General features: G+C 40.4%; 1 protein-coding gene across 7 annotated transcripts in view; it reads left to right on the plus strand.

The window, feature by feature from the left end:
* Window positions 1-19426, plus strand: part of LOC124615711 (putative methyltransferase DDB_G0268948) — a 137369-nt gene that overhangs the window by 61700 nt on the left and 56243 nt on the right. For all 7 annotated transcript variants that reach the window (XM_047143761.1, XM_047143760.1, XM_047143759.1 and 4 more), the window contains one exon: window positions 4843-4975. In XM_047143761.1, coding sequence (XP_046999717.1) covers window positions 4865-4975 — 111 coding nt within the window. In that variant the 5' untranslated portion in view covers window positions 4843-4864. The remainder of the gene's footprint in view (window positions 1-4842; window positions 4976-19426) is intronic.

Below are 19426 nucleotides of genomic sequence, written 5' to 3' on the forward strand. Positions count from 1 at the left end.
GTTATTGGAAAATATTAAGTCCAAGATCTTAAACAGATAATACATATCTACTTTTATCTCTGTGAGTTCAATTTCTCCTTAGTATGAGAGGAAGTAGGCTCAAGTTTTTCACACATATGAAAGGAGAGAAAGGGGAACCACAACAGATATACTACAATCACAGCAGTATCTCCATGGCCTTTATGTCAGCAAAAAGTTTGTAAATATTTGTGTGCAAGTGCACATGTGCAATGCACGCAATTGTATTTAGTATGTACAGTGCATAATGGTGAGATACAGAGTGTGGACAAAAGTATCAAGACACCAAAAACACAACACGTTACCATACCTTAAATGGTGTAGGAAAAGTGTTGGTGATCAAAACAGCTTCCAATCGCCCCAGAATGGATAAATATAGGTCTTGGGTGTTTTTTAAGGGAATCTTATACCATTATTCCTGTAAAACAGTGGCATGTTTCAGTAACAATGATGGGTGTGGATAGTGACAACCTACGCTTCTCTCCAAAATAGATCACAAATGCTCAGTAATACTGAGATCTGGTGACTGTGGTGGTGAGGAGTGATGTGACAATTCAGCCTTGTGTTCACAAAAACAGTCCTGGATGGTGCTTGCGAACAGGGTCACTGTAGTTTTGAAACATAGAATCACCATTGGAAAACAAATATTGTATTGGGGTTGGACTTGATCAGTCAAAATGGTCACATAATTGTTAGCAGTAATTTGACCTTGCAGAGTAACCATGGGGCCCACGGAATACCATGATATGGCTGCTCAGATCTTAGCTGAACTCCCAGCATGTTCCACTCTTGGCAGCAAGCAGGCTGAATTGTAGACTTTGGACAGCATATGCCAGCCATAAACTCAACCACAAGTTGGAAACAGAGTGGAATAAGACTCATCCATCCAAATGAATTTCTTCCATTTCTCCATAGTCTACATTTTATGGCTTCTGCACCATATTTCCTGATATGGGCATTTGCATCACTGATGTGTGGTTTTGGAATCCCAGCTCATCCTGCAATCCGCAGCTTGTGATGCTCCCTTCGTGTTGTTTTGGTGCTGACAGTATTCATGCCTGCAACATTCAGTGAATTTTGCAGCTGTTGCCTTTAATTTTTTGTGACAATCGTCTTCAATAACCATCAGTCATGATCACTCAACACACACTTTTGTCTGTGTTGACACTTATCATAACATATTTTCCCTCTTGCCCTGTATAGCAGTATAATTCTTGAATATGGTACCTCCTGACCAGCAAACGCCTTGGCTATGAAAGCATCTGCCATATGAACACCAGCAACTGGCCAAGTTCGAATCCAGTTAGCTCTGATGTACTGCACTCACAGCTACGCAGAACACTATTCTGACTGTGACTGACACTTGCAGTGTACAGAGGGCTTTGCACATGTGTCATTCTTGGTAAAATACGACAGTGCCACTTGCAGCCTTGGCTAGCACCCTCATTTGTCTTCAAGTACGCATTTTTCACATTGTTTCCTTTTTTCTAACTTCTGTAGGACTGAATAGATGACTAGTGTAACATTATTTCACCAGTATGAGCTTAATTGTCTATGTGTTTTTGTATATGAAAGACCATTGTGCGCAATATATGAGTTGCTATTAAGCTAGACAAGTAAGTAAATATATGCCTATACCTGTATGTATGAATTCGTTAACACTTGTAATATGTAAAGAGGAAATTGATTTGCCACTTGTCAGTTGAAGGAAATCTTTAGAAAGATGTAAATTTACTAACTTTCCAGTGTAGGGGCTTCACCTTGTCTTAGGAGAAAGTCATGATGGAAAAGATGATGATGAAGGTTAAGGAAACAGAATGTGTCACCCAGGACAATTCCTTTTCATCGTATATGCCACATGATTCTACCTCACAGTACAGTTCCTCTGAACTGTGCACATCAGAACTTGCTTTATGACATAAGCTTGATTTTCATCACCCATGTAGCCTCAATTTTCAGTAATTTTAATGGTCTTGAAGTTCTCTGGTCTCTCATTGTTTCTTTTACTTGTCTTTTCTTTATGGTTTTCTTTATTTATCAGTCCCTACCATGTTTCCTGTACTTAGGTTTTCTTCTCTTTGGCCCATTTATGAGATATTTTCTCTCATCTCTGACTTTCCTACTGCCCCTCTGCCAGAGTTTAAGACCTTAGCTCAGGTTTTGAAATCTCATTTAGTGCCAACACTTCCTTTTTCCCCTCTCATCAAGTCCAGTAAGTCACCCTTGTTCTGTGTTCCTGGTTGACTTTTCCTGTATACTTACAACTTGCTAATCTCTGTGCCTTCAACCTTTTCTTTTCGTCAGCCAGAAGGAGAAGGACCCACTTCCAAATGCTAGCAACTTTATGTCTATTGTTTGTTTTCCTCTGTTGAAGCTTAGTGAGTAGATATTCTGTATCTACCTTATAAATATTTCCAATTTGTTGTTCTCTTTCTTAGTTAACTTTTAACGATGTTATCTCTCTCTATTAAATTAACATTTTCAGTACCATAATAAAAATGATCTGCGGATGAATAAACAACCAACTTTTAAAATATTTTTGTGCATGTCAAATTCGATTAAATATTTATTGAAATATATCTGAACCATAATTACTTACTTGTTATATTTCTGTATTTATCCATTATATTAGGTGTACGATTTTTTTTTTATGTGAATGTACAAACCTAAATCATGTTGTAAGACTGTAAAATTATTATGGGCAAATAAAGATGGTGATGATTATTAGTATTAGTGTCATTATACACATAAGTGCAGGCTATCTGGACAATGTTTTTCATTTGCAGAGGCAGGGAAAGGAGGTTACATTTTAATGTGTACCAGAGTGTGTAGAATTCAGAGAAATAAGACCACATATGTAAAAGCAAGGGGAAAGTGGATAACAGATATGGTGGTCTGTCCTGCTTCATTTTTCTCCTCCCTTTTGAGGCACAGTATTGTAGATCACTGAGAGTAAGAGTGGTTGAAGCAGGACAAGAAGTTGTCATCAGTTATGCCAATAACTGGCTGTAAAATTTCTCATTTCAACCATTGAGATCAGACAAGGCAATTCTAATGTGCATCCAAATACATTACAGCCCTGTGATGCATGAGTTCCTTCTCTGTTCCGAGGGCGTACCAATGGCTTTAATTGATTTACCATGTAATATTCCTTCTATTTTAGGTGACAGTGATACAAATGTGATGAGTTTCTGTGCTGTCTCTGAGCTTTTATCTAAATTGCAGTAATGGAAAATCTGGAGTGGAGTATAATATCCAAATGAGGATGGATTGCTACTCACCAAATAGAGGAGGTGATGAGCAGTCGACAGGCAGGAAGGAGGAAAGGTTGCTTATTTTTGAGGGAAAGGTCTTGATCATAACTAAGAAATGTAATTCACACTCACACAGAGTCATTATTGTGTCTCAGTGTTGCCAACACTGAAGAATATCAAGTGTGGTGACACAATGATAACAAACTGGACTTGAGTTCAGGAGGAAGGCAATTCAAATCCAAATCTGTGTACCAAAATTTAAATTTTGTGTTGTTTCCCTAAATACAAGCTTGAGCTCCACTTGTAATCTTCCTTCTTTCATTATCATAAGAGATTGTAGTGTGTTCTCAGTGTGGCTCATCCATTTGCTATGCTGCTAATTATGCAGAAAGATACTTCTGATTGTTGCTTTAGTGTTTTCTATCTGTGTATTAACATTTTAACTATATTTTTAAGAAAGTGACTGAGTTAGTAGTTTCAGTGTTTAGGATAAATATGTTTCTGAATGTGAGACCAACAGAGAAGGATGGGTGGGCTTTTGACCAAGACTTTATCCTATCAGTTTCTGCACTTTAAAATTTTTAACCACATTCATCATGGAATTATTAGCAGAGGGTTAACAACTGCCCTGTTGAGCCAACAAAGACCACCAGCACCACTATCACCTCAAGCAATTTTTAGGTGGTACAGTAAGTCCACTGAATCCCTTCCCTGGCCATTTTATGATCACAAGCCATCAGATCTGTAATATCCCATGAGTAATCCAGTATGCTAACCATAATACTGTGACTGTGGTCATCATATTATGTGAATGTTTAGGGAGGTTTTGTGGGAGAAAAACAAAGAAATAAACAAAGAAAAGGTGGTAAAGTTGTCGAGGGAAGCAGGGAATGCAGGAAAACAAAGGAGAGAAAAAAGCAAGGGAAATAATAATCATTGTGAGTATGCTAAAATCTGTAAACTTATTTTAGATGCCCTATGTCAGAAGAAGAATGTTTTACTGATGCTGTGAACATTTGTTAATGCCCTGTCATTGTCTTTGGTACATAGGCATCAAGTTCAACTATTAACCTAGTTCTGAGACAGCAAGGTTACAGAGTAGGTAAGATATCAGGCTCTGTTCAGTCGTGTTTGCTTCACATTTTCCACCCCTGTCTCCACTCCCTCCTACAACAGCCTCCTCACATCCATTCCTTCTGTAAATCAATTCAGGCAGATTCTGTGATAGATAGTTCCTTCATCAAGATTGTGGCACATTCCCTGCTCATTCTCAGTTTTTTGAGCTATTGCTCTGTCTCTTATCACCTCAATGTTAACAGAAAAACAATACAAGATTTGTGAGGCTGCATTGGTTATCAAAATTGCATATTGTTTTTTCTGTAGACATGGGTCAATTATGAGAGTAGCCTGTGTGTAAAATGATCATCAAATATTATCAAATAACTTTTTTATTTATCTGTTTTCTATTCTACCATTTATTTTTTATTTATGCATGTACAGTACCTATATATTTTTAAGATAAAACTGTAGAGAGTTAATATGATCAATTTATTTTCTTATTTCTCCACAGATTTGCAAGTTATTTTTGAGACATGAGTTATCAGTACTATGAAATCCCTGAGCATGCTATTGTTTATAACAAATTCAGACCAAGCACACCAAAGGAAATAGCAGAAAAAATTGTTGATTATCTGAAACAAGAGGTAGGTATGATTGTGTTTGTTTGTATCTTTATCAGAATGCTATATATGTGTGTGTTTTTCTGTTTGTTTTTGTATAATTTGGGGGTGGAGGAGGTGGGAGAGAGAGAGAGAGAGAGAGAGAGAGAGAGAGAGAGAGAGAGAGAACAGCATAAATATCACTGTTGGAACAAATAACTGCTTCATGTGGAAGACTGTAATTAGTTGCGTAGACCATATTTCATTCTGAACCACTAGACAGTGGAATTGAGGGAGTAATGCATGTAGCTACTGTGGGAGCAAAAGCAATTTAAAGAGACTGTAGGAATGCCATCAGTCTGGCAGTGAGAAACTGTGTCCAATCTCATTAACAAAGTTCTTGGAGATGGAATATTGTGGCTTTGACATTGGCTTCAAGGTAGATCATAAAATAACATTACGAAGTTCTGTAAGCTTCATGGCATTATTGCCCCAACGATGACAGATTACCTCAAAAACAGAAAATACACAGTCATGTCAACAAACTGCATAACAGGAACAAATTATACACTTACCGGACAAAATACCAAATTAGACAATTTCAAATACATGTAAATATGATAGTCACTTTGATGTCTGTGCCATCTGATCGCAATGGCATATTTATGGGACTGTCTGGCATTGGGAGTAATATTATGCTCTATCCGATCACCTTGATTTAGTTGAAAATGGTTTTCCCAAATTTGGTGATCATCATCCTCTTATCATTTAACATTTGGGGTATATTACATTTCTTGACATGTCTTTCCTAGTATAACACTGAACATCTCCTACATCATTATAAAATGATCCATTGACTACTTCATTGTTGTTGTTGTTGTGGTCTTGAGTCCGAAGACTGGTTTGATGCAATTCTCAATGCTATTCTATCCTGTCCTAGCCTCTTCATCTCCAAGTAACTACTGCAACTTACATCCTCCTGAATCTGCTTACTGTATGGCTTTCTTCGTCTCCCTCTATATTTTTTACCCCCATGCGTCCTTCCAGTACTAAGTTGATGATCCCTTGATGTCTCAGAATGTGTCCTACCAACTAATCCCTTCTTCTAGTCAGGTTGTGCCATAAATTTCTTTTCTCCCCAATTCTATTCAGTACCTCCTCATTAGTTAGGTGATTACCAATTTAATCTGCATTCTTCTGCAGCTCCACAGTTCAAAAGCCTCTATTCCTTTTTTGTCTATACTGTTTATTGTCCATGTTTCACTTCCATGCATGGCTAAACTCCATACAAATACTTTAAGAAAAGACTTCGTGATACTTAAGTCTATACTTGATGTTAACAAATTTCTCTTCTTCAGAAACACTTTTCTTGGCATTGCCAATCTACATTTTATATCCTCTCTATTTCAGCCATCATTAATTATTTTTCTGCTCAAGTAGCAAAACTCATCTTCTACTTTAAGTGTCTCATTCCCTAATCTGATTCTCTCAGCATCACCTGATTTAATTCAACTACATTCCATTATTCTTATTTTGCTTTTGTTGATGTTCATCTTATATGCTCCTTTCAAGACACTGTCCATTCTGTGAATTCTCAACTTTTCATGGCATAATGAATAGTCCATTCTGTCCAGCTGTTCTTCCAAGTCATTTGCTGTCTCTGATAGAATTACAGTGTCATCGACAAACTTCAAAGTTTTAATTTCCTTTCCCTGGACCTTAATTACTACTTTGAATTTTTCTCTTGTTTCCTACTACTACTTTATTATATACAATACTATATGCAAACCAGGACATTGAGACTACTAACATATATGCACATAACAGATAGTGATCAAGGCTTGGATTATTTATTGGAGTTACATGCTCTTCCAGATTAGTCTCCTTGTGAAGCACATTAAAATTTTTTGCATTTCTCAGTACGTATCTTTAAAGAATGCTTTCCTATCACAGATACCAAGAAAGCATATTGAGAAACAGAAGAAAGCAACAGCACGATTAAATAATCTGTTCTTCCCTATGTAAACTTAAAATGATGTGCTCCAGAAGTTATATTATGAAAAGCCTTGCTGTAAAGGTATTACAAAGGTTAATGGCAACTTCATACTGGAGTCGAATAACAGATGCAGTGTTGACGATTATCAGAGTCTGGGATTTTTGCAAAAAAAACCAGCCTAATTACCTTAGCCCAGATTGAAATAACATTAGCATTGTTAATTCAGGGAAGTACACTATATGTAGTGATAAGTCAGTGTCTACTAATGATAATGTACTAGTCAGTCAATATAAGGACAGGTAGTATCATAACAATAAACATCAATTCATGCTGTAGATTTTGCTACCAAGATAGCAAACTGCTCCAAAGTAGCTACTGATAAAATCTTTATAGCCAGGTCTACAATGGACTAAACTAATAAAATTCTCTCTCAGACCAAGATATGAAATACATTACCTCAAATATTAATACTGAGATACAGCAAGCCTCTTTAACGGTCACTTTCTAAATGTAAGTGAGAGGCTCATTACGGCCAGCTCGAAAGAAAATCAGGACAGTCAATATCACAAGGCCTCAATTAATTTGACAACAGAAAAATAAACTTAATTTTCCTAAAAGCAAAATTTGTCATTGGATTGACATTTCAAGTGAGATATGAAAAGCTTGTTCTCTTGAAATTCGTCATTTTCATAAATTATATTTCCAGACAAAAGTATGCCATTACTAAACTCCTCTTTTAGGAATATAGTTGGACAGATATTAATAATTATCAAAACATTTCACTGTTAGCTTCCTACACAAAATTTCTGGAAAACCTAATATGTTTCAGAACGGTTGAGTATATCTGCAAATATAAAATTCTGAGTGAGCCATAGTTTGATTTCCAGAAGGGCCTCACCATTGAAGATGCCATCTTCCTGTTCCACTGACCATGTATTAAAATATCTGAATGACAAGATTCCACCTACAAGGATCTGTTGTGATCTGTCTAAGGTGTATGACTGCGCAAATCAAAATATTCTTTTGTAGAAACTTGGAAAATCTATAACTTTCAAGGCACAGTGAGGAAGTGCTTTACTTCATATTTATCTGAAGGGAAGTGATGAGTCATGTTGGGTAGCTCATGCAGCTCTCATGATCAAACTTCCTCTGACTGGGGACGAAATACTACTGGAATTCCATGGGTTTCATCTCTGGGAGCACTTCTGTTCTTGCTACATACAAATGACCTCCTATCTTACACTTATAAAGCAGAAATAGTGGCCTTTGATGATGATGCAAGCATCATAATCAAGGCCAACAGAGCTGCTACACCACAAGAAGCAATAACTAAAATATTCGGAAGTATTATTAAATGGTTCTTGTTAACTCAGTTAGACAGAGAAAGAGAGAGAGAGAGAGAGAACACATCCCAAAAGGGAGAGGCTCGGTTACTGTACCTCCATAGAGGGAAATTTTTGCCCTTATGGACCAATATCTTCAGCATATTTCCCATAACCTACTGTCCTGGAGTAAAACCCTCTTTTTGCACTTTTCAGTAGACTGACTCAAGAAAGTATAAAATGCAAGAAAATGTAAATTGCAGGAAAGCATAGGAATCGCAATAAACAAAAATGAATAAATTACTCTTACTGTAATTTATTTTGTATTGTTCAAAATAGAAATTTAAAACAAATTAAATTTTCTACATCTACATCTACATACATACTCCACAATCCACCATACAGTGCGTGGCGGAGGGTACCTCGTACCACAACTAGCATCTTCTCTCCCTATTCCATTCCCAAACAGAAAGAGGGAAAAATGACTGCCTATATACCTCTGTAGGAGCCCTAATCTCTCTTATCTTTGTGGTCTTTCTGCAAAATGTAAGTTGGTGGCAGTAAAATTGTACTGCAGTCAGCCTCAAATGCTGGTTCTCTAAATTTCCTCAGTAGCAATTCACGAAAAGAACGCCTCCTTTCCTCTAGAGACTCCCACCCGAGTTTCTGAAGCATTTCCGTAACACTCGCTTGATCATCAAACCTACCAGTAACAAGTCTAGCAGCCCGCCTCTGAATTTCTTGTATGTCCTCCATCAATCTGACCTGATAGGGATCCCAAATGCTCGAGCAGTACTCAAGAATAGGTCGTATTAGTGTTTTATAAGTGGTCTCCTTTACAGATGAACCGTATCTTCCCAAAATTCTACCAATGAACCGAAGACGACTATCCGCCTTCCCCACAACTGCCATTACATGCTTGTCCCACTTCATATCGCCCTGCAATGTTACGCCCAAATATTTAATTGACGTGACTGTGTCAAGCGCTACACTATTAATGGAGTATTCAAACATTACCGGATTCTTTTTCCTATTCATCCGCATTAATGTACATTTATCTATATTTAGAGTTAGCTGCCATTCTTTACACCAATCACAAATCCTGCCCAAGTAATTTTGTATCCTCCTACAGTCACTCAACGATGACACCTTACCATACACCACAACATCATCAGCAAACAGCCACACATTGCTATCCACCCTATCCAAAAGATCATTTGTGTAGATAGAAAACAACAGCGGACCTACCACACTTCCCTGGGACACTCCAGATGATACCCTCACCTCCGATGAACACTCATCATCGAGGACAATGTACTGGGTTCTATTACTTAAGAAGTCTTCGAGCCACTCACATACTTGGGAACCAATCCCATATGCTTTCGTACCTTAGTTAGGAGTCTGCAGTGGGGCACCGAGTCAAACGCTTTCTGGAATTCAAGGAATATTGCATCCGTTTGATACCCTTCATCCATGGTTCGCAAGATATCATGTGAAAAAGGGTGAGTTGCATTTCACAGGAGCGATGCTTTCTAAAGCCGTGCTGATGCATGGACAGCAACTCCTCGGTCTCAAGGAAATTCATTATAATCGAGCTGAGAATATGTTCGAGAATCCTGCAACAAACCGATGTTAAGGATATTGGTCTCTAATTTTGAGGATCCATCCTTCTACCCTTCTTACTGAAGTAATTAATTGACTTTGTTTCTTTTTAACAGAAATTAGTTCTACTTGTCTCTCCATACTATACAAAGCATCAGTCACAAAGGCAGTGGCTGAGTGCTGACACACAAATACACCGGTGAGTTTCCCATTTCATTCCGATCATGTCCAACTGAGTAAATAAAATGCAGAAGCAAAAGTCTTTTGTGGCCCTACATTAAATATGTAGTCATGTTCTAATGTGAAACATACTATTGATAATCATTATAAAATTATGGTCAATAAAACTTGTAACATGATACTGATTAAAACTCTAAAGTTGGCAGTCTTCATAAACAGAGAACAATGGGCACAAAATCTACAGCTTGTTGCCAGCAAGGAGGTAACTCAGTTCAGGGACATCCTGGATGAGAAAGAGGGTGGAAATTGTCATCATGTTATGGAGCATCTTGAGGAGGAATGTTTATATCTGAGATCAGGTCATACCAACCTGAGACTGTGTGCCTAGTTTGGTTTATAGCATATTTCCCACAGAAGTAATGATCCATGAAAGGCCATTATAGAGATGGCTGTCTTCAAAATTGGTGTTTATTTGTATAAATTACTCTGAAATTAAATTAAAGTTGTGGTAATACATTGCAGTGAGCAGAAGGGAGATTGCTACTAAAGTCACTATCATCAGATCATGATTATCATTAAGACAGTGACTCAGCATACTTTCCCACTCTTGCAAACACTGCAAACCGATAATATAGGTGACCATGACCCAACACACCAACAATGAGAATCTTGCTATGATCAATAACTTTGCATATACACTGTGTTTTCTTCTTCGTTCCGAGGCTGGCTCTGAGTTTTTTCAGAAATCTGTGTGAAAATCAATATTAAAGATTGTAAGGACATCAAAGAAAACCTAAAGTGTGGGAAATGCTGTAACACAGAATCATTAATGGTGGGAGAGCATTGTGTTGAGAGAATAAAACTTCCGTTGGGATGGACAAAAATGAAAGTAAAATGTAGGAAAACCTAAAATGCGGGAAATAGTAATGGACTTTTACAATATATAAAAACACTAATCATTTCCTCTACTGACTCTCCACAGTATCTGTTTTTATATCATCTGATGCTCTGCTCATCATTGTGGATTCCACCTCCCTCTGCACTAACATCCCCAGTGCCCATGGCCTCACTGCGACTGTACACAACCTTTTCCAATGCCCAACTGACTCTAAACCTACGACCTCCTTCCTGTCTACCATGACCAACTATACTGAAGCACCAGATAAACTGCTATAGATACGTGTATTCAAATACAGAGATATGCAAACAGGCAGAATACAGTGCTGCAGTTGGCAACACCTGTATAAGACAACAAGTGTCTGGTGCAGTTGTTAGATAAGTTACTGCTGCTACAATGGCAGGTTATCAAGATTTAAGTGAGTTCGAATGGCACATGAGCAATGGCACACAGCATCTCTGAGGTAGCAACAATGTGGGGATTTTCCCATATGACCATTTCGCTAGTGTACCATGAATATCAGGAATTATCAGGAATCAGGCAAAACATTAAATCTCCAACTTCGCTGTGGCCGGAAAAAGATCCTGCAAAAATGGGACCAATGATGACAGAAGAGAATCGTTTAATGTGACATAAGTGCAACCCTTCTGTTAATTGCTTCAGATTTCAGTGCTGGGCCATCAGGAAGTATCAGTGTGTGTACCATTCAGTGGAACAACTTTGACATGGGCTTTCAGAGCTGAAGGCCTGCTTGTGTACCTTTGGTGACTGCACAACACAAAGTTTTACACCTCACCTGGATCCATCAACACTGATATTGGACTGTTGATGGCTGGAAACACATTGCCTGATCGGATGAGTCTCACTTCAAATTGTATTGAGTGGATGGACACGTAATGGTACGGAGACAACCTCATAAATCCATGGACCCTGCATGTCAGCAGGGGACTGTTCAAGCTGGTGGAGGCTCTGTAATGGTGTGGGGTGTGTGCAGTTGGAGTGATATGAGTCCCCTGATACGGCTCTGACAGGTGACATGTAAGTAAGCATTCTGTCTGATTACCTGCAGCCATTCATGTCCATTGTGCATTCCAACGGACTTTGGCAATTCCAGCAGGACAGTGCGACACCCCACATGCCCAGAATTGCTACAGAGTGGCTCCAGGAACACTCTTCTGAGTTTAAACATTTTTGCTGGCCACCAAACTCTCGAGACATGAACATTATTGAGCATATCTGGGAGGCCTCGCAATGTGCTGTTCGGAAGAGATCTCCACTCTCTCGTACTCTTACAGATTTATGGACAACCTTGCAGAATTCATGGTGTCAGTTCCCTCCAGTAGTACTTCAGACATTAGCTGAGTCCATGCACGTCATGTTGCTACACTTCTGCATGCTCGTGGGGGCCCTACAAGATATTATGCAGGTTTACCAGTTTCTTTTGCTCTTCAGTGTTTATCCTTATTCACAGTCACTTCTCCTTTGAAGATAGAGCCTACAAATAAATGTGTGGTTCATCATCAATGGGCACTAATGTGGCATCATCCTACACCAACCTATTTGTGGGCTGTCTAGAGAAGTCATTCCTGTCCACTCAGGATCCCAAACCCCTCACCTGATTCAGGTTCACTGATGACATATTCGTAATCTTAGCTGAGTATGAGGGTGCTTTATCGACATTCCTCGGAGACTTCAACACCTTCCCTCTCATTTGCTTCACATGGTTGTCTTCAACTCGACAAGCCACTATCCTCAATGTTGACTCCCACTTGGAGGTTGGCTGTATCAGTATCTTCAGTCCACATCAATCCTACTGACCACCAGCAATACCTTCATTTTGATAACTGCCACCTATTCCAGACTTAGAAGTCCCTTCCTAATACCCTAGCCACCAATGGTCATTGCATCTTTAGTGAAGACCAGCCCCTCTCCAAATATGCTAAGGGTCTTACTGAGGCCTTCAGAATCTGAAATTACCTTCATAATCTTGCAGAGAAACAGATCTCCCATGCCTTGTCTCTCCAGCCACCTACCACCACCCAAAGTCCCACTGTTTAGCCACAAAGGAGCACTCCCTTCATGTCTCAGTACCATCCAGGACTGGAGTATCTGAGTAAAATTCTCCACCAGGGTTTTTGACTACCTCTTGTTGCATCTTGAAATGAGGAATATCCTACCCACTATACTCCACATCCATCCTACAGTCATGTTCTGCTGCCCGCTGAATCCCTGCTCCCAACTCGTTGCCTCATGGCTCATATACCTGCAATAGGCGTAGATGCAAAACCTGTCCCATACATCCTCCCACTACACCTCCTCCAGTCCTCTCACTGGCATGTCCTATGCCATCAAAGTCAGTGCCACCTGTGAAAGTGGCCATGTGGTCTACAAACTAAGCTGCTACCCCTGTGCTACTTTATATGTGAGTATCACAACTAACAAGCTCTCTGTCCATATGAATGTCCGCTGCCCAACTGTGGCCAAGAGACAGCCGGACTACACAGTTCCTGAGCATGCTGTCCAGCACAAGGTGCTTTACTTCAACAACTACTTCAAAGCTTGTGCATTTTGGGATCTTCCCAACAACACCAGCCTTTTGGAACTGTGCAAGTGGGAACTCTCCCTACAACTTACCATTTGTTCCTGTAACCCCTCTGATTTCAGCCTTCACTAGCTCCTGTTTTCCAACTGTCTCTATCATCTTTCCTCTTCTCACTCCCATCCTGCACATGCCTTCTATCCCACCAGTGGAGCTGCATAGTCCTTTCCTCTTCTCTGCTTCACCCCTCTACCCCCCCCCCCCCCCCAAATGATGCTACACCTAGCAGCCAACTATCTTGTTTCTGCCATGTCTCTTGGCATGCTTCCACAGGCAGTGATACTAATCTATCCCCACTCTTATCCTCCTGTCCATCATCTTGCCATCCTTTGCTTCTCCTCTTCTGTGCCCCAATATCCACCCCAGCTAAGAATGCGGCTACACCAGACGTGCTTGCAGCCTGGCCTTAGTGCTCTGAGATGACAGTTGCCTTGTGTATCTGAGTTATGAATGTGTGTGTTTGTGGCAGGGCAGCTGAAAGAAGAGAAGGAAAAAGGCTGTGGATGTGTTGGTGTAGTGCTAGATTGATAACAGGAAATGATAGGTGGGTGTAGGACAATGACTGACTAAGATTGAGGCCAGGAGGGTTACAGGAATGTAGGATATACTCCAGGGAGAGTTCCCATCTACACAATTCAGAAAAGCTGGTGTTGTTACAAAGGATCCAGATGGTGCAGGCTGTGAAGCAGCCATTAAAATGAAGAACATTCTGTTGCACAGCATGCTCAGCAACTGGGGGGTCCGGCTGTTTCTTGGTCCCAGGTTGCCAGTGGCCATTCATGTGGACAGACAGCTTGATGGCTGTCATCCCCATGTAGAATGCAGCACGGTAGTTGCAGCTTAACTTGTAGATCAAGTGATTGGATTCACATGTATCCCTGCCTCTGATGGGATAGTGATGCTTGTGAATGGACTGGAGTAGGTAGTGGTGGGAGGATTTATGGGACAGATCTTGCATCTAGGTCTATCACATGGATATGAGCCATGAGGCAAGGGTTTGGGAGCAGGGGCTGTGTACAGATGGACAAGGATATTGTGTAGGTTTGGTTGGCAGCAAAATACCACTGTGTGTGGGAAGAGGAGGGGGGGGGGGGGGGGAGGATAGCGGGTAGGACATTCCTCATTACAGGGCACAATGAGAGGTAGTCAAAACCCTGGCAGAGAATGTGATTTAGTTCTTCCAGTCCTCGGTGGTACTGAAACATGAGGGGAATGTTCCTCTGTGGCCAGATAGTGGGACTTAGGGAGTTGGGGGAACCTGGAGAGATGAGGCATGGGAGATCTATTTCTGTACAAGGTTGTTAGAGTAATTACAGTGTGTGATGGGCTACATTGCCATAACCCTCCTGGCCTCAACCTTTGTTAGTTCATTAGTCATTGTCCTAGACCCGTCAGTCCCCTTCCTTGTTCCCAATCCAGCACTACACAGCCCTCTATTCCACAAACACAGCCACAGTATTTTTATTTCTCTCCTTTTCCACCATCCCCAATCCCAGCTCTTCATATAACCTCCCAACTACACCTAGCTGCCTTTCCCTTTCTCCATCTTGTCCCTGTGTGGTCCCACAAGCAACACTTTACTGTCTCCCACCCCTACCTTGTTATCCTTGCCCACCCCAGTCTTTTTGTCGTGCTTATCTGTGACTCAACATCTTGTTTGGTTACTCTATTAGTAAAGTACAGTTTAAAAGGACCTTAAGTGTTTACTGATTGCCATCTCCTCCTACTCCACTAATGAACTTCCCAGCATAGGCAATAGATGTGAATGTTATTATGCAGTGATGTAATTAGTGTAACCAAGCCTGAAAGTTTTTGTATTGACAATGGTTGGCTACAATAAACTCCAGATTCTTATTTCTCAATTAGAAAACAATTGAGGTTACCTTCCATTAGGAAAGTGGGTGCACTCAGCAACTGTTATGTGATTTATAAATTATAGAGCGCAGCAATCAGTCGACCTATTTTTTGCAGGTTTTATTAAGAAAATCCAGATTTCAGCTAGTGCCTAGCCATTATTAATGCAATATTTTCTAATCTCAGTGCATGTTAGTTCCATGTTATTCAGGCGTCAGTCACAGTTCTTTGAATAGTGGTATTCAAAGAACTGTGACTGACACCCGAATAACAGGGAACTAACATGCATTGAGATTAGAAAATATTGCATTAATAATGGCTAAGCACTAGCTGAAATCTGGATTTGTGTAATAAAACATAAAAAAAGGGTTGACTGCTGCAGTCTATAATTTAAAGAAAACAATTGTAACTGACTTAAATACAGAAACTGTAGTTTTCCAAACATGAAAAATAGAGTACTCCAGGAATTTGTATCGTGGTCTATTCTGCTTATTATCAAGGTGAATGATCTGATTTGTGTTTTATCTTTCAAAGCAGTGGTGTATACTAATGATCCTACATTTCATTATACCATATATATATATAATGAAGTAAATAAATGACTTTGATAGAGAAGTCATGTGACTGATTTCAGGCAATAGGTCAACTACAAACAACAGTAGAATGAGTATGTAATTTTCTTTGTGAAAGCTGAAGGTAAATATTGTGTTGACAAAGACTCTGTCATGTTGTTATGTATCCATCCTGAAACCAAACTGAACTGCACTCATAGGTAAAATCTTAAACAAACTGTGTTGTGTTGTATGTCATCAAAGATGTAGAGTTTTTTTTATTACTGGAAAACTTCTACTTCTTGGGTAATATGTCTTGTCATGCACAAACGTACTCCATAGTATAGTGATTTGCTGTAACTTTGTTGGATCCAAAAGAGTTCTACACTGGCAGAAGAAAGTCATCCAGTAAACATATGATTCCAGTGTCACCATTTCTTGCAGAACATATTTAATTGAAAACAGAATTCTAACTTTCTTAATTCATGTACATTTTCAGATACTGTTGCCTGCTGAAGTCAGTTGGTATGAGTGTTAAGCAAGATCTAGAGACAGAAACTCCTTATATGGTACTGGGATTAGTGTATCAAAAACACAAAATCTTTCTGCATGTTGGAAAATCTTTTTCTTAATGTCTTGAAATCCATCAAACTGAATATCAAACAATTGACTGGGTTTGTTGGAGCCTGCCACTCGATCATCCCTCTGTTATTGACCTACTTAAGTGATGCAATTAAAATACTGACTGAAAGCTTCAACTTGGTGATACCAAGTATTATCAGGGCAATGGCTCATTTGTTTGTCAGAAAATAGCCAAAATCATGATCTTCTAAAAGTCTCTAATGTGATCACAGAATATAAAATCAGCTAAAGTTGTTTGTCAGAGGACAGGGAATTTGACATAATAAGATACACATATGACTCTCTATAGATAATGTAAATGAATTTTCTTGACTTTTGACAGCAGTCTATTGCTCAGTGTAACAACAAAGAATTCAAGAGTTCCAGTTCATTCCAATGTCCTTCAACATCTGAAAAGTGTTCAGTACGCTTTTGGACAGTCGACTGGTGAAGATCTTACCAGCTTACTGGATATTAGACCAGCTTAGTGACTGGATTCTTGACTCCCTAATGTACATGATGCAATGTCATTCTTAATTAGATGAAACCGTAAGATGTAAAAGTAATTTCAAGAAAAGCTCAAGGGATTGTTGTTGGGCTATTACTGTTCAAAATATTTATAAATGATTGCTAACACAAATCAAGAATAATAAGGGCTAAACAGGCAGAGTCATGAGGGAAACAATGGTGAATAACTCCTGTCTTGTATGCAACAGCTCTCCAACTTTAAACAACACCATCTCAAAAAACTCTCCACCCTGCTCACTTCCTATTCTTGCCTTGGAGAACATTGCCTACCACCTCTACAACAACCTCCAAACCTCCCCCATGTCCCCTAATAGCTGACAGACCCTGTCTTGCAGTCTTACTACATTTACCCCACCCTCCAAAACTCCCTCCCATCACCACATAGAATCCAGAACCTAAACAGACCTGAAACACCGTCATGAACCTTTCCTCCAGTAGCCTTATCCCCACAGGAATATCAGTCCTTTCCAAAGGCCTCAACTTTTGCCCCACTACCAAATTCAGTCATGCAGGACTTGTTAAACACCTTCTCCACTTATCCCAGTCCCTACAGTGGAAACACTTTTTTGCCACAACCCTCCCCCCCCCCCCCCCCCCCAAACAGACTCAACAAAAGACCTATGTTGAACCCTGCCGCATTCAGTTCACTCCTCCATCCAACCATGATCCACCCCCACTCCCCCAAATCACCCCCCGCCCCCTCCCATTAACTTTCCAGAATTTCTTAACATCGAACCTTTCCTCACCATCATTCCCCAAATCCCTCAAAACGCAAAATAACCTTAAATCCACAGAAAGAATCACAGTCCACCATCTGAAGACTGATCCTGACCTTATGATCTTACCTGCAGACTAAGGCTCCACCTGTTGTAACCGTGACTGTTCTGGTTGCCGAGATGTCAATAGACTCCATGAATTTCAGACTGCCTAGCTGAGTGAGAGGCAGGCACTTATATACAGGATATGGTCATCGCTATTGGCTGCTGGGACCATGTGCTCCACTGTGGCGCCCTCACATTAAACCCAAGCCAGGAATGTGTGCAGCCACAGCTTACAGTGTGATGGCTGTAGAGACCTCTTGTGGTAATCGAGGCCCATGCCATCCGGCACAGATTCAAAACCCGCAGCGCTCGGTACCAGACCACCACTGTTGTTTTGAACTGCAAGGATTACCTGGAAGAAGGACTCTGCCAGCTGTCAGATACATCCATCTACAAACCTTGCCACAATGACCCTATTCCAGGAACCCAGCAGGATCTCATGTCACTCCTCAAGTCCTTGGGCCCATCCCAGTATCTCTCCCCAAAGTCCATCTCTCTGCTCATCCCTACCACTCCGTGCTCTTCTACCTTCTACATGCTTCCTAAAGTCCATAAACCCAACCACCCAGGATGCCCCATTGTGGTCAGTTACTGTGCCCCCACTGAGAGAATCTCTGCTCTCATAGACAAACACCTTCAATGTTTTACCCGGAACCTACCCTCCTGTATAAAAGATACCAACCAATTCTTCACTGTTCCTGTACCTTTACCACATGGTGCCCTGCTTGTCACTGTTGATGCCACCTCCCTTTAGACTAACATCCCTAATGCCTGTGGTCTTACTGCTATTGAACACTACCTTTCCCAATGCCCAATGGTTTCCAAACCAGCAACCTCCTTCCTAGTCACCATGACCAACTATATCCTCACCCACAATTTCTTCTCCTTTGAAGCCATTACCTACAAACAAATCTGGAGTACGGCTGCGGGCACCTGCATGGCACCATCCTATGCCAGCCTGTTCATGGGTCTTCTTGAGGAATCTTTTCTAAACACCCAGAATCATAAACCTGTCTCCTGGGTCAGATTCTTTGATGACACCTTTGCCATCTGAATCAAGGCTGAGGATACCCTATCCACATTCCTCAAAAACCTCAACAGCTTTTCCCCCATTTGCTTCTCCTGGTCCTACTCAACCCAACAAGCTACCTTCCTAGATGTTGACCTCCACCTCAAAGATGGTTACACCAGTAACTCTGTCCATATCAAACCTAGTAAACACCAGCAATAACTCCACTTCGACAGCTGCCAGGAAGTCCCTTCCATATAACCTAGCACCCGTGGTTGTCACATCTGCAGTGATGAGCAGTCCCTCTTGAAATATGCTGAGGGTCTCAGAGAAGCCTCCACAGATTGTAATTATCCTTCCAACCTTGTAAAAAAACAAATCTCCCATGACTTATCTTTCCAGTTTCCCACCACCTCCCAAAGTCTCACCACCTGGCCACAGAGGACCAATACCCTCGTAACTCAGTACCACCCAGAACTGGAGGAGCTGAATTACATACTCTGCCCAAGTTTTGA

The sequence above is a fragment of the Schistocerca americana genome, chromosome 5 (genome assembly GCF_021461395.2).
Source record: "Schistocerca americana isolate TAMUIC-IGC-003095 chromosome 5, iqSchAmer2.1, whole genome shotgun sequence".
Classification (NCBI taxonomy): domain Eukaryota; kingdom Metazoa; phylum Arthropoda; class Insecta; order Orthoptera; family Acrididae; genus Schistocerca; species Schistocerca americana.